General features: G+C 35.5%; 1 protein-coding gene across 1 annotated transcript in view; it reads left to right on the top strand.

Annotated features, from left to right (window-relative positions):
* SORCS2 (sortilin related VPS10 domain containing receptor 2) overlaps nt 1–14,030 on the top strand; it is a 1,347,356-nt gene that overhangs the window by 1,060,723 nt on the left and 272,603 nt on the right. The window contains exon 5 of the mRNA XM_044681767.1: nt 12,466–12,539. Within this exon, the coding sequence (XP_044537702.1) occupies nt 12,466–12,539 (74 nt within the window). The remainder of the gene's footprint in view (nt 1–12,465; nt 12,540–14,030) is intronic.

Consider the following 14,030-nt stretch of genomic DNA (forward strand, 5'->3'; position numbering starts at 1 on the left):
GTTTAATATGATATGTAAAAAAAAAGAGGGGTATAGAAGATGGCACTAAGAGAAACTTAAAGGAAGAAGAAAATAGGATAAATCAGTGATGGACAAACTATAGACTGTGGGCAAGATGAGGCCCCCTGAAATGTTCTATCAGGCCATACGACATTATTCCTAATCTGATGAATACAATGAGTAGGATATAATACAATGAACCTTTCAAAGAGTTGCCTTAGAAATAGACTGACAGATGAGCATTTCCTTTCCTTTGGCCTCCTCTTTAAAAAGTTTGCCCATCACTGGGATAAATGATTATCAGAATACTTCTAGGACTACTCTTGTCAGCTGCCTGTTTATTCATGTATCCTTGAACTTGTGAACATCAGAAAGCTCATACAAGAGTCAACAAGTTGGCTCTGCAAATAGAGAGCTGGGCTTAGAGTGAGGAGGTTCTGGTTTCAAATCTGGCTTGAGATACTTCCTGGGCAAGTCACTTAACCCCAATTGCCTAGTCCTTACCATGCTGCTACCTTGGAACCAAAGACCTCATCTTGATGGAAGAGAAGGGAAGAAAAGAAAAGAAAAGAAAGAGGATAGAGAAGAGAACAGAAGAGAAGAGAGCTCATATGATAAACAATAAAGTGCACTGGTCTTAGATTCAGGAGTCTCATGTTCCAATCTTGGCTATGATGCCTACTCTGTTAACCTAATCAATCATTCAATCTCTCAACTCCCCTATATACCAAGAATGAAATTAATAAAACTTATGAGTTGTTATTATGAGGTAATTCATGATGTACTGAATGAAGCTGTAAAAACAGCACTGGAGAAAATAAAAAGATCAGCTAAAGCAGAACAAACATATAGGAAAAAAAATTAGGAATGAGATGATACAACTTTAAGGGTATTGAAAAATTGATTCTCAAGCTCTCTGGAAGCAAAGATGATACTAAATTATTGGGTAGAAAATCATAGATGGTATGCCTAAAGAAAGATGACTAGGCCAACAATAACTACTGACCCATGAGTCAATATTCACACATCTCTAAAATCTCAATAAGAGTGATCTTCACACATATGCAGGGTATCATTGATTGAAAAATGAAAAGGGAAGAGACAAGATTTGCAAATAATATTCTACAAAAGATCTTTTCTTCCCAGTCATTCAATTCGCCGAGTGGTGCTGAGAATCCATTCTTACTGTACTGATTTATTGACAGTAAAAAAAGTACTTCAGTAGAATAAAAGTCTGATGACTTTTTGCCCAGCAAGGGATCTCTTCTATATAGTTTTAAATCACACAATGTACCTTGGTAGATGGGGCATCTTATTATAGATTATAGCTTATTTCAGTGATCCTCCAATTACCAGTATCAAGTGAGACATAAAATAGAGAACTATATGCTTCTGAACATGTTATCCAAGAGGTCCAGCTCAGATGTCTTCTCTAAAGAAAATGAGGTCCAGAAATTCTCTAGTTTATAGATAATAGAATGGTGGGTGATTGCTTCAAGCCCCAGAATATTAGTCTCATAATGGAGAACCACAATCATTCAAAAGAATTTAGCCTATGAATCTACACAGGAAAAATTGAGTAGATAAAAATTGCCTATCGTCCAGACCACAGACAGCAAACCATAGTCTAAAGGTCAAATCTGACTCACTGCTTATTTTTTCTATGGCCCATGAGCTAAGAATGGATTTTAAATTTTAAAATAAAGTTTATCTTATTTATTGTACAAAAACAGATGGTGGGCCTGATTTGCGATTTGAACTATGATTTGGTGATCTCTGGTCCAGACTCAGAAATTCAGGTGGATAGACAGGCTATTAACTTGGTCCATCACTACATACAGTTGATAGGAAGAAAGAGGGATTCAGAATGAAATAGAAAGAGAAAATAAAGCTTTGAATTTGCCAAGATCAAAAGTGTTTTGCAATAACTCCCAGGCTAAACTGTAAAAAATCCTTTCTAATAAAGTTATTCCGCTGGTGATTTTATATGGCTACAAATCACACACTACTGACAAATAAGCCAACATTGATCTGCAAATATTTACCACCAAAATTCCATCTTATGACTTAAAGACTTATTCTTTCTGATTTTTCCATTGCTTCTTGCTTCCTTGTCTTCTAGTATTGATTCATTTTTCCTTCTCCCTGGCTGCCAGTTGTTGCCACACAGTCTTCAGAAGCCTGAGCAATTCTCCAACACAGAGCAGCCTAACCACAGAATAATTGGAGCTGGAAAGTAGTGATGTAGATGCCAATGTTCCATCATCCTAATCTTTCATATTAAGGAGCAAGAATTCCCTTGTCATACGTCGGAGATAATATATATAGTTCTACATAAAGTCATCAAAGTGTCTCTGGTCAATGACACAACAGAGATAACTTGTTTCAGTGGTCATCTGATTGTCATTATCAAATAGGGCAAAAAAGAGAAAACTGTATGGCATCTTGGCCATTAAAAAAAATGCTGGTCATTGACATGAAAGAGGTCCAGCCCAGAGTACTTTAAGCACTGAGCAGAATACTAAACAAAGCTACACATCCTGATCCGAATCCATACCCCTCTACTATGATGAAATTTGTCTACATACAGATCTCAAGAATGGGAAAAAGGGGAGACCCAGCTATTCCTAGTGCCTTGCTTACTAAAAGAGAAAATACTATTTCATCACTGTCTCTCTAGATGACCATGGAAATCTCTGAATGCCTCAGGGTTTTCTTTCTTTTCCCAAAAAAGAAAAAGAAAATGAACACAAACTCAAAGGACATCAGCTAGAGAAATTTTACTTCCTGAGCCACTAGGTGGATAATAAGAAGGCAATAAAGGAACTCCTGGGTAGCTATGGATTCGAAGGACTCACTAGGGATGCAAAATCATTCTCCTTTTGTTGCAGCCAAATACACACTAATACTGCTGGCACACTAATACGCTGGCATAGAAGTAGGAATAGCCCTTCTAATCAAATGATCATGCAGTTATCTCTTTTTTCAGCCTCTATACCCTTGATGGTTCATGGGAGAGATGCAGCAAATGAATGTGACAGCAGCTGCAGAGAATTTATATGCCCACATGTCAGTTATTCCTCCATTTCTGTCTATTGTCCATGGTCATGTAATAAGCATAGCTCCATGTGACTTATTCCTGACTTCAATCTGATCCAAATTCCCTAGAAGTGATAGTTGTGACACTTCTTAACAACTCTCAGCAGCAGTTTAATATCATAGCCAAACTACCCTGGGCAAAAGTGCAAGAGTGTGGCAGCTTAGAATCAGCCTCATGTACAATTAGCCTTAGACCGTGATCCCCAGCAGATGCTGTTCCTACTCAGAGACCATTGTTTTAAATAGCATGAGGGAAGGGTCTGACACTGGTGTCCTGTTTTACTTCTTCTGCAAGTTCCAAAGACAAACACAGAAGACTATTTATGGAGCTAAAATGCTTACATAGCTTGAGTTCTGTGGAATTATGTTATACCTGAAAGCAAGAATTACCAGGACTGAATCTATCAGCTAAGGAATCTATCAGCTAAGAGAAAACTCTCAAGCTAAGGAAAAAGGCGATGCAACCAGAAGGCCTCCAATAGGGTTAGGGCCAGAATTAGTGGGTTCATAGTGTACAACAAGGGACTAGTTACCAAAGATATAAAGAATATAACTGAAAAAAATTGGACATAAGAGATAGAGTCCATCTCAGAAGCATGAGATAATACGAGAGCATCAAAAGAAAAACAGACATGGAAGCTTGATGTACAGTCCAACAGACTTCCCAAATATCAGGAGGAATAGAAGCATCCAAATTTAAACACATAGGTTTTTGTCACATATGTGGATTGAATATTTGCTTTTTTAAAAAATGATTAGACGAGGTAACTCTTTCCTGTGGTTTCCCTTAAATGATTTTCAGCTGGACCCTCATATAGGGGAAATGACTGTCTCTAGCAGTGGACAATAGACTTACCTTCAACTTCTACTAGATAGAGGGTTGTTGGTATGCCTGGATTGTATCATTTATCATCTCCTAACCTTCATCTATAATTAGGGCAGTGAGGTGGCCAGGCCTGGAGTCGGGAAGACTCTTCTTCTTGAGCTCAAAACTGGTCTAAGACATCTCCTAGCTATATGATCCTGGGCAAGTCATTTAACCCTCTATGCTTCAATTTTTCATCCATAAAATGAGCTGGAGAAGGAAATGGCAAACCACTCCAGTATCTTTGCCAAGAATACTTCACATGGAGTCACATAGAGTTTGACATGACAGAAATGACTGAACAACAACAACAAATCCCCATCAACTCCCACAGCATATGGGACATAATAGGAATTTAATGTATGTTGAATTTCCTTGTTGAAATGATCCTTTAGGAAAATTTATGTATCTCCATCTGGTTCAGAATTTCAGGTAGTAGCATAATTCAGATGCTTTTTAAGAGAATGAGAAACCTTGAGAGAGGATGTTGTTAGTCTGACATTCTGTGTATGTCTAATCAGGACACTGACCTGAACTGGTCAAGTGATATGGAACAGAAGCCAGTCATAAAAACTTTCTTGTCATGAGGGTAATTAGAGTCTTGCCTGAGAGTGGAGCCCTCTCTCCACTGTTAAAGGATTATAGTAATGATACCCAGGGAAAAAAGGATAGTTCAACCATCATTTATTGAGTATACACATATATAGATATCTAGAATATATGCATGTTTATATACACTGTGTTGAGTGATGTAAGATATTCAAAGTGGAAAAATCTTCAAATGTAGATTCAGAAGACCAAGTATAGGGCGCTAATTCTCCTATTGCCACTTGTGACCTTGAGTGAAGTCAGTCAATTTCTCTAGGACTCATTTTCCTCATCTACAAAGTGAAGGAATTGGACTAAGTGACCTTAACTTTTTTATTTTGTCTTACTTGACCTTTATATGAAATATGGCAGTGTCTTCCTGTAGGGAACTTACAGCCTATTAAAGAAAATAAAAGGGATGAGGCTAGGTTGTTCAGTGGATAAAAAGTCAGATCAGGAGACAGGAGGTCCTGGGTTCAAGTCCGGCCTCAGATCTTTCCTAGTTGTGTGTGACCCTAGGCAAATCACTTAACCCCAGAGGTCTAGCCCTTATGACTCTTCTGTCTTAAAACCTATACTTAGTATTGATTCTAAGACAGAATATAAGGATGCTTTTTTTTTTACAAAACTAAGGAAGATAAAACATGTAAATGTATAATAACTCTCATGCAAGACAGAATGTGGTTAATGGCAGAAAAGGGACAAAGTAGCTTTGGAATTTCAGAGGAGGGGGAGATGTTCAAGCAATGAACAATGTGATGAAAAGCACTAAAGATAACAATAGTCCAAGTTGACTAGATTGTAGTGTTTACCTAGGGAAACAGCAGCAAGTTAGAATGAGACCATATGTTGGGGCTTTATCATGGAGGATAATAAATGGCAAGCTGAGAAATTTAAATTTTATGTGTGATGTGTGCTATAGGCAGCTCTTTGATTTTTTTAAGTCATGTGGAAATATTAGGAAGCTTTTTCTGGAGGAGTGGGAGATACTAGTTTGTATATGTTCTGCCAAAGCAAGCATTGGGGGATACTAGTTTAAAGAAACAAAGACTGTAGACCAGTGATTCCCAAAGTGGGTGCTACCGCCCCCTGGTGGGTGCTGCAGTGATCCAGTGAGGCGGTGATGGCCACAATTTTTTTTGTATTACATTCTATTCTGAGTTCAATAAATAGTTTCATAGTTTCCAGGGGGAGTTAAGTAATATTTTTTTCTGGAAAGGGGGAAGTAGACCAAAAAAGTTTGGGGACCACTGCTGTAGACCAAAGGAGCACTGAGAAGACAATTAGAGTATTCCACTTGTGAGGAGAAAAAAATCCTGGCTGACATAGTGATCATAGGAATAAAGAAAAGGGATAAGATTTATCTTCACAATGACTCCTTAATATTAGAGTTTTAAAGCTAGAAGAGACATTAGAGGTCAAAGTGTCCATCTTCCTCATTTTATAGATGAGGAACCTAAGACTCAGTGGAGGGAAACAACTTACTCCAAATTTCCTAGCCATGATGGAAGCAAGTAACACTCTGGTTTCTCCATTCCAAGTTCACTGATTTTCCTTTCCATACTACCAAAATTGAGTCTGGGCCAGGAATGGGGCAGTGGATTGAGGGAAGACAGAGGACATGTTTGAACCAAGTTTTTATACCTTATTTCAAGTTGTAATAAAGGATGCCCATAGGATGAATGTGGGGGATAATCAATCTCTGGAAGCCAAGTGCATTTCTGGATTCCTCTCAAGGGTAGTGACCACTACCTGGCAGCTACTTTGACTGAAGATCCAGAGAGACTTGCATTCAGTATACATCAACAAATTCATTGTTTTGAGTGCCTGCTTATCTCAAAAGAGTGACACTCATTCCTCTGCCATCTGGACTCTAGTAGTCAGACTTCGTATATCCCTTTCCTGTAAGGAGCACCAAATAGAGAATCAGGAAATATGGAATTAAATCTCAGCTATTCAAGGAAGGAGGGAGGGAGAGAACATGGAATGCAAAAGGTCAGAAAATTATTATTAAAAATTTTGTCTAATGAAGAAATCAAAGCCATCAATAATCATATAATTTTTTTTCTAAATTACTCCTGATTAGAGAAATGCAAATTTAAAAAATGCTGAGGTACCACTTCATAACTATTAGATTGACCAATATGGCAGGAAAGGAAAGTGGTAAATGTTGAAGGGGAGGTGGCAAAATTGGGACACTAATGCATTGTTGGTTGAGTTGTGAACTAATCCAGCCATTTTGGAAGGCAATTTGGAACTATAATCAAAGAACTATAAAACTGTGATCTGATAATGCCACTACAGGGTCTGTATCCCAAGAGATAATAAAAAAAGAGGAAAGGACCCACTTGTATAAAAATATTTATAGCTGCTCTTTTTGTGGTGACAAAGAATTGGAAATTAAGGGGATGTGCATCAATTGGGGAATGGATTAGCAAATTATGGTATGTATTAGTGATGGAATACTATTGTGCTATAAAAAATGATAAGCAATATGATTTCAGAAAAAGCTGCAAAGATCAGTAGAAACTGATGCAGAGCAAAATAAGCACAACTGGGAGACCTCTGGAAACAATAACAATAATATCAGGTGATGATTATCTCTGAAAACTTGGCTCCTCTCAGCAATGCACTGATCTGGGACAATCCTGAAAGATTTATGATGGGCAATGCTTTCCACCTCCAGAGGAAAAACTGTTGGAATTGTCTATTACAGCAGTGTATTTTTGGTTTTATTTTGGGGTTTTGATTATGTAAGAGTTTGCTTTTATAGCAGTGACTAATATGGAAGTGTGTTTTGCATGACAATAAAAAATGAAAAAAAAAAGGAAATCTATAGACGGAATGGAGCCAGTCTTAAATCACTGACAAATATTTGTAAATAGTTGCAAGTATGGATAGATTAAAAAAACAGGAATAAGAAGAAATACCAAATAAAGAGGAAAAAAGAATGAAAAATATCTAAATGTAATCTGTAAAAGGAAAATATAATTAAAATTTTAAAAGAAAAAAAAATTTCAGCTTTTCTACATAGTACTTTGTATAACTTTAAGTATAATATCATGGTTAGAGCATTGGTCTAAGAGGTCAGAAAAACCAGACTTGAATCTCAGTAAATATTTATTAACTATGAGTATCTTACTATTTCTGAACCTTTCTTAGCTTACTGGTAAAATGAAAGAAATAATAGTATCTACCTCAGAGGACTGTAGTAAGAGTCAAATGAAATAAATGATATAAAGCACTATGCAAGCCTTCAGTTCTTTCTAAATGTGAGCTGGAATTATTATGGTCCATTTTCCTCTTTGGATTTCAGTTTATCCTTCCATAAAATGAGATGCTGACAAAAATCATCAGTATTTCCCCCTTTTGGCAAGAGAGCCTAGCAGAATTAAAAAAAGAAATTAAATTCAAAATAATCCCAGAATGTAGTTATGCCATGTAAATTCTAAAGGTATAAAATATAGAATGTATAAAATATTCAGAAGTCTATCTACAAAGACACAAAAACTAATGCAACTAAAAAAACAGTTTTTACAGAAATAAAGATAGACAAGTAATTAAAGAAAAACATTAATGGCTTATAATTAGGTCATGCTAATGTAATAAATCTAAGACCGCCAAAATTAATTTATTCACTGTTGTATCAATGAGACTACCCAAGAACAACTTTGTAAAACTAAAATAATAATAATAGTAATAAAACTCATCGGGAGGGAAAAGAGGTCAAGACTATCAAAAGAAATAAATGGGGAGAAAAAAAGACCCTGAGAAAAAGAACTGAACAATACGAGATCTCACATCATAATATGAAGCAGTAAATTATCTGACAATGATTTAAAAATAGAGAGGTTGATCAATAGACTAGGTGAGCTACACAGGATATAAACACAAATCAGCACAGTAGCAAAGTGTTTAATAAATCCAAAGACCCCAACTGTTGTTTAAGAATTTATTGTTCCACAATCAAATGTGATAAATTTTGCTACTCACAGCAAAACAATGATCCAGGACAATTCCGAGGACTTATGAAAAAGAATGTTATCCACCTCCAGAGAAAGAATTGTTGGAGTAGAAATGCAGATGAAAATATATGATTTATCACTTATTTATTGGGGTTTTAATTTCATAAGATTATTCACTTGCAGAAAATGAATAGAATGAACATATGTTTTGCATGATAATACATATATAAACTAGATTAAATTTCTTGGCAGCTCTGGGAAGGGGTAGGGAAGAAGGGAGGAAGACAATATGGATCATATAACTTCAGAAAACTTATGTGAAAATTTGTTATTAAAATAAAAATTAATTATAAAAAAGAACTCATTGTTCCCCCCCAAAAAAGTCTAGTGGAAAAAAAAATAAAAAGTAGCATTGCAGAATTATTTTTAGATTATCAGTTCACATCATATACAAAGATAAGCTCCATGTATATATGTGATATAGATATAAAAAGTCATCATAATATAAATTAGAAGAGCAAAATATTTTTTAGCTATAAATAAGAGAAGAGATACTGAGCAATAAGGGATATAAAGAACCAGAGAAGATTAAAGGAACAATTTTAATTACAAAAAATTTAAAAAGTTTTGCAAAGACAAAATCAATGCACGTTAAATTATAAGATAAACTATCTATTAATCATCTCTTATGGCATGATAGTTGCCCATTACATTCACATAACATATTTGTACTTGGTACAGCCATTTCTGATTTTGTGAGTATCCATTGAGTCTTCAGTTCTTTACCACCATAAAAGCAACTGCTATGAATTTTTATACCCATAGGGGTCCTTTTCTTCTTTCTTCTATCTCTTTGGACTTAGAAGTCTAGTAGTGATATTTCTAGGTCAAATTTGGATGAATTGTAGAGTGAGGTGAACAAAAGCAGAAAAGCAATTTGTCATAAAAACATTAGAAAATGAAATAACTTTGAAAAGCTGAAGAAATTTGATAAACACAATGACTAATCATGACTCCGGAGACCCAGGCAAACATAATGGTACCCTCCCACTGATGAAGAGATGATGAATTAAATATGTCTGGTTTTGGACCTAATCAAGGTGGAAAATTTTTAACTATTGTGAATATTTTTTACAAGGACTTTGATTAATTGTTTCTTCCCTGGAAAAGGAAAAGAAGGTGGGAGGAAAAGATAGAGAAATGCAAAGAAATTAAACATCAAAATTATAAAGAAAAAAGATTTAATAAAAACTCTAAATAAAAGCAGATAAATCAACAGAGTTGATCCTAAAACCAGAAAGATCAATAAAATCTCAAAGACAATTCAGAACTCACTCAACAAATTTATAACAGAAAATCAAATAAATAAGTGCCTTATGAAAGACAAAATCCTGTGGTCTCCTCAGAGAAAATAGTATAACAAGGACTCAAGAACGGTTGAAAAGAGAAATGAAATTCATCAACAAGGAAATTAAGAATAAATATGGGTCTATCTGTGTGATGTTGGGCAAGTTGCTTAACTCCAGTTGCCTAGCCCTTTCCACTCTTCTGTCTTAGAACTACTAATTTATAGCATTGATTCTGAGATGGAAGGTAAGGTTTAAAAAAAAAAAAAGAATACATACAGGTCTAGAGCAGCAAGGTGACTCAGTAGATAGTGAGTCAGGCCCAGAGACAGAAGATTCTGGGTTCAAATCTGTCTTCAAACACTTCTTAGCTATGTCACCCTGGGCAAGTCACTTAACCCCAATATCCCTCTTCTGCCTTCTAAATGATACTATCAATTCTAAGATAGAAGGCAAAGGTTTAAAAAAAAAAAAAAAAGAAATCAAGTTCAGAACTTAAAGCCCTTACCACACTTAAAAATTCATTTAGTAGATTAAAAAATAAATTTAACTAAAAAAGTAAATCACAGATGAATGAATTTGGAAAAAATACTGAAACAGAGAAAAACTTGTCAAAAGAGGAACAAGAGGCCTGGAGATAGGCAGTTTTGCCTTCAAATCTGTCCTTACACACTTCCTGGCTGTGTGACCCCCAAGTAAGTCATTAAAACTCAATGGCCTAGCTTTTACCTCTTTCTGGCTTAGAACAGACAGTATCAATTCTAAAAAAGAAAGTAAGGCATTTTTTTTAAAGAGACAACTTTTTTTTTTTTTAAATCTGAATTCTTTGCAAGACATAGTGATTGGCCTTGAAGAGAGGATACAAAAAAGATAATTTTAAGAATTTTAGTCTCCCAGAAGAAGATGGAAACCTCTTTTTAATGTGGATACTGTAATGCAGGAAATACTATGTGGAAATTAATCAGAATTTCTGAATATGGACAACAGAATTTTGAGCAATACAATCCACAGATGGTTGCCTCTGTGTCATAAATGTCATAAGTAAACTTGAAAGACATATGGTTGTAAAACTGAACAATTGTAATGACAAATTTATAAGAATTAGGAGAAAAGTGTTCAAATAAAAGAAAGAAAACATGTATAACACAAGATTATTCTTTATCCTTGAGAAATTACATAAAAGAACATAAGTGTATATCCCAGAAGAGCAAAGGAATATAACTTCACTGACTTTGTGGTGTCCTTTAAATTTATTGAGAAGCATATCTTCTTTTTTTGGGGGGGAAAAAAGGTGATGTTCTCAATGTCTTGGCTGACTTTGTAGACTCCTTTAAATTTATTGAGAGGCATATCTCCTTTTATAAAGAGGTGATGACTCAGTGCCATCTATCATGTTGATTTATTTATGAGAACCACATTTTAGGAGGAACACTGATGAGCTGAAGAGCATCCACCAGCCAGATGAGTGGGCTGATGACAGACCTACTGATTATGTCTTATGACAATCAGTTGAAGAAACTAGGGATATGTATCCTGAAGATTTGAGTGAAGAGAAAGTAATGAGTTGGCTCCCTCTGATCAAGTATTTGAAGTTCAATCATGTTGGGAAGAGATAATACCTGTTCTGTTGAGTCCCAAAGACCACAGAGAGCAGAACTAGTAGTACCAGGTAGAAGTCACATTGTTATATCATTAAATTTATAGTATGAAAAACTTCGTGATGAATAAAACTACCCAAAACAGAACTATACAAAAATGAAATTGGCTACCTTTGAAAGTCTTTGGCTTTTTTTCCTGCTTGAGATCTTCAGACAAATTGTAAATTTATCGTGTATGTCGGAGTAGATTCTTGGCTAGGTAAATGTCTCTGAAATTCCTTCCAACTCTAAGACTCTGTGGTTATGTAATACTACCTTTAACATTTTATGTTCTGATATCTTTTCCAGCTTTGACATTCTGTATCCCAAAGTTTCTTCTAACTCAGATGTTCTGTGATTTGTGAGATTAGGTTATATGGGCGCTTGACTCTAAGCTATGCCTCAGAAGTTGCTTTTAAGTGAACTTCTGATATCAATAGATTTTGTCTCTTTCTGTAAACATCAGATTTCAAAATATCTCTCCTCTATTTCCAATGGAAATAAAAGGTTCACTTATTCATGTGTTCTGGCTAATTGGTGTTTTACTGTGGACTGTAGCAACAGCTGATATAAAAAGATATCTTCCTCCAGGGAGTTCTCTCCCGGAGAAAGTGTTCCCAATGGATTTAGATGGGAATATAGTCAATCTTTAAGAAAACAAACAACAAATTCTTAACTTCTATCTTTTAATTGATAATAAGTATTGATTCTAAGGCAGAAGAGGAATAAGGGCTAGGAAATTGGAGTTAAATGACAAGCCCAGAGTCACACAGCTAGGAATTATGTGGATCCAGATTTGAACTCAGGTCATGCCCACTCTAGGCCTGTCTAATATTTTCAATCTTAAAGATAAATAGGAAATACTAAAGAATATAACTCAACACTATTTTGATTATATCACTTGTACAATTAACTTTTATAATTCTTTCTTCCCTCTCCCCAACCTCTTTTTTCTCCTTTTCAAGGTTTACTTATCAACTGACTTGGGAAAGAAATGGACCCTTCTTCAAGAACGAGTGACTAAGGACCATGTTTTCTGGTAAGAAGAATTATTTATTATAGACCTGAAATTCAAACATGAAATCATTGATATTTCCTTTCAAAGGGTCCTGAGAAAATCTCAAGATCCCATGATGTCTCATTCAGGGCCACCCAAAAGAATATAAGATATTTTTAAAGGTTCAGTAAATGTAATAACCACAACCTACCTTAAGACACAGAGTCATCATTGCAAATACTTGTTATTCTGATCTCAGAATCTTGCTGGATGATTCAATTCACAAGCCTTCTGTGTAGACACAGTACAATTACAGTACAAGAGAAAAGTAATAGAAGCACATGGAAAAACCCATCCAAGAATAGCAGGTTCTAGAATTATACTGTCTCCTACAGAAAGAACCCTCTGGCCTTCTTTCTCCTGTCATCAGATTCAATTCTATAACTATAGTACAGGGACATGTTTGGAGAACACCAGATAAAAGGTCTGGATTCTCTTCCTTATATATGCTATCTAAAGATATCATCAGTGTTGGAGAGACAATGATACCCTCATGAGAAGTTCTGGCAAAAAAAAAAAAAAATACTGCTTTGATACCCTCATGGTTCAGCTGCTGTGCCTTCCCATTGTCCTCTTTCCTCGTTCTTTGCTTTCTCTTTCTTTTTCTTTTGTTTAGTTATTTCAGTCATGCCAGACTCTTTATAACTCCATTAGGGGCTTTCTTGGCAAAGATACTAGACTGGTTTGCCATTTCATTCTCTAGTTTATTTTATAGGTGAAGAAATTCAGGCAAACAGGGTTGAGTAACTTGCCCAGAATTACACAGTTATTAAATAACTGAGGTTAGTTTTGAACTCAGGTCTTCCTGACTCCAAGCCTAGAACTCTATCCCCTCTATGACTTAGCTGCTCTTCCTCTCTCTTTCCTCTTCCTCATTAAAGTCTTCTCTCCATTTATTAATATTATAAGTGTCAACCATTGGTAATAGCTATGTAATTTAAAATTCTAAGGGATGTGAATTTTAACGACAATCAAAGCCTGAAGAACAGAATGGTAGAATTTCAAGCTCCAACAAGCAGGTCAAATAGATTTGGGGTAGAAGTACTTAAGGGCTTTCTTTCCTGATGCTGATGAGATCTTGCTGAATTTCAGCTTCTGCCAGTGTGTATATACCTTCCTATTGATAACATTACTGTCTGGCTAGATTAAATTGTGCAACTTTTTTCACATGGCACATTTTGAAGAATCCTTTATAGAACAAAGCATAGAAACTGAGGGTCACACCATGACCGCACATCTCAAATTTCCATTTCTTCATTTCTCATACTCGCAGAATGGCAGAGTTAGAAGGGAATATAAGCATCTTCTGGCCCAATTCCTTCAGTTCACAGGAAAAGTCCAAGAGAGATGGCATGGCTATGGTCATGCAGAAAATCACTAGCAGAATCAGGACAAAAACCTACATCTGTTGATTCACAGACCATTATCTTACCATTGTAGCTCATTACTTTTCAAAATGAGATAGGATCAAGT

Source organism: Gracilinanus agilis, chromosome 6 (assembly GCF_016433145.1).
Source record: "Gracilinanus agilis isolate LMUSP501 chromosome 6, AgileGrace, whole genome shotgun sequence".
Lineage (NCBI taxonomy): Eukaryota > Metazoa > Chordata > Mammalia > Didelphimorphia > Didelphidae > Gracilinanus > Gracilinanus agilis.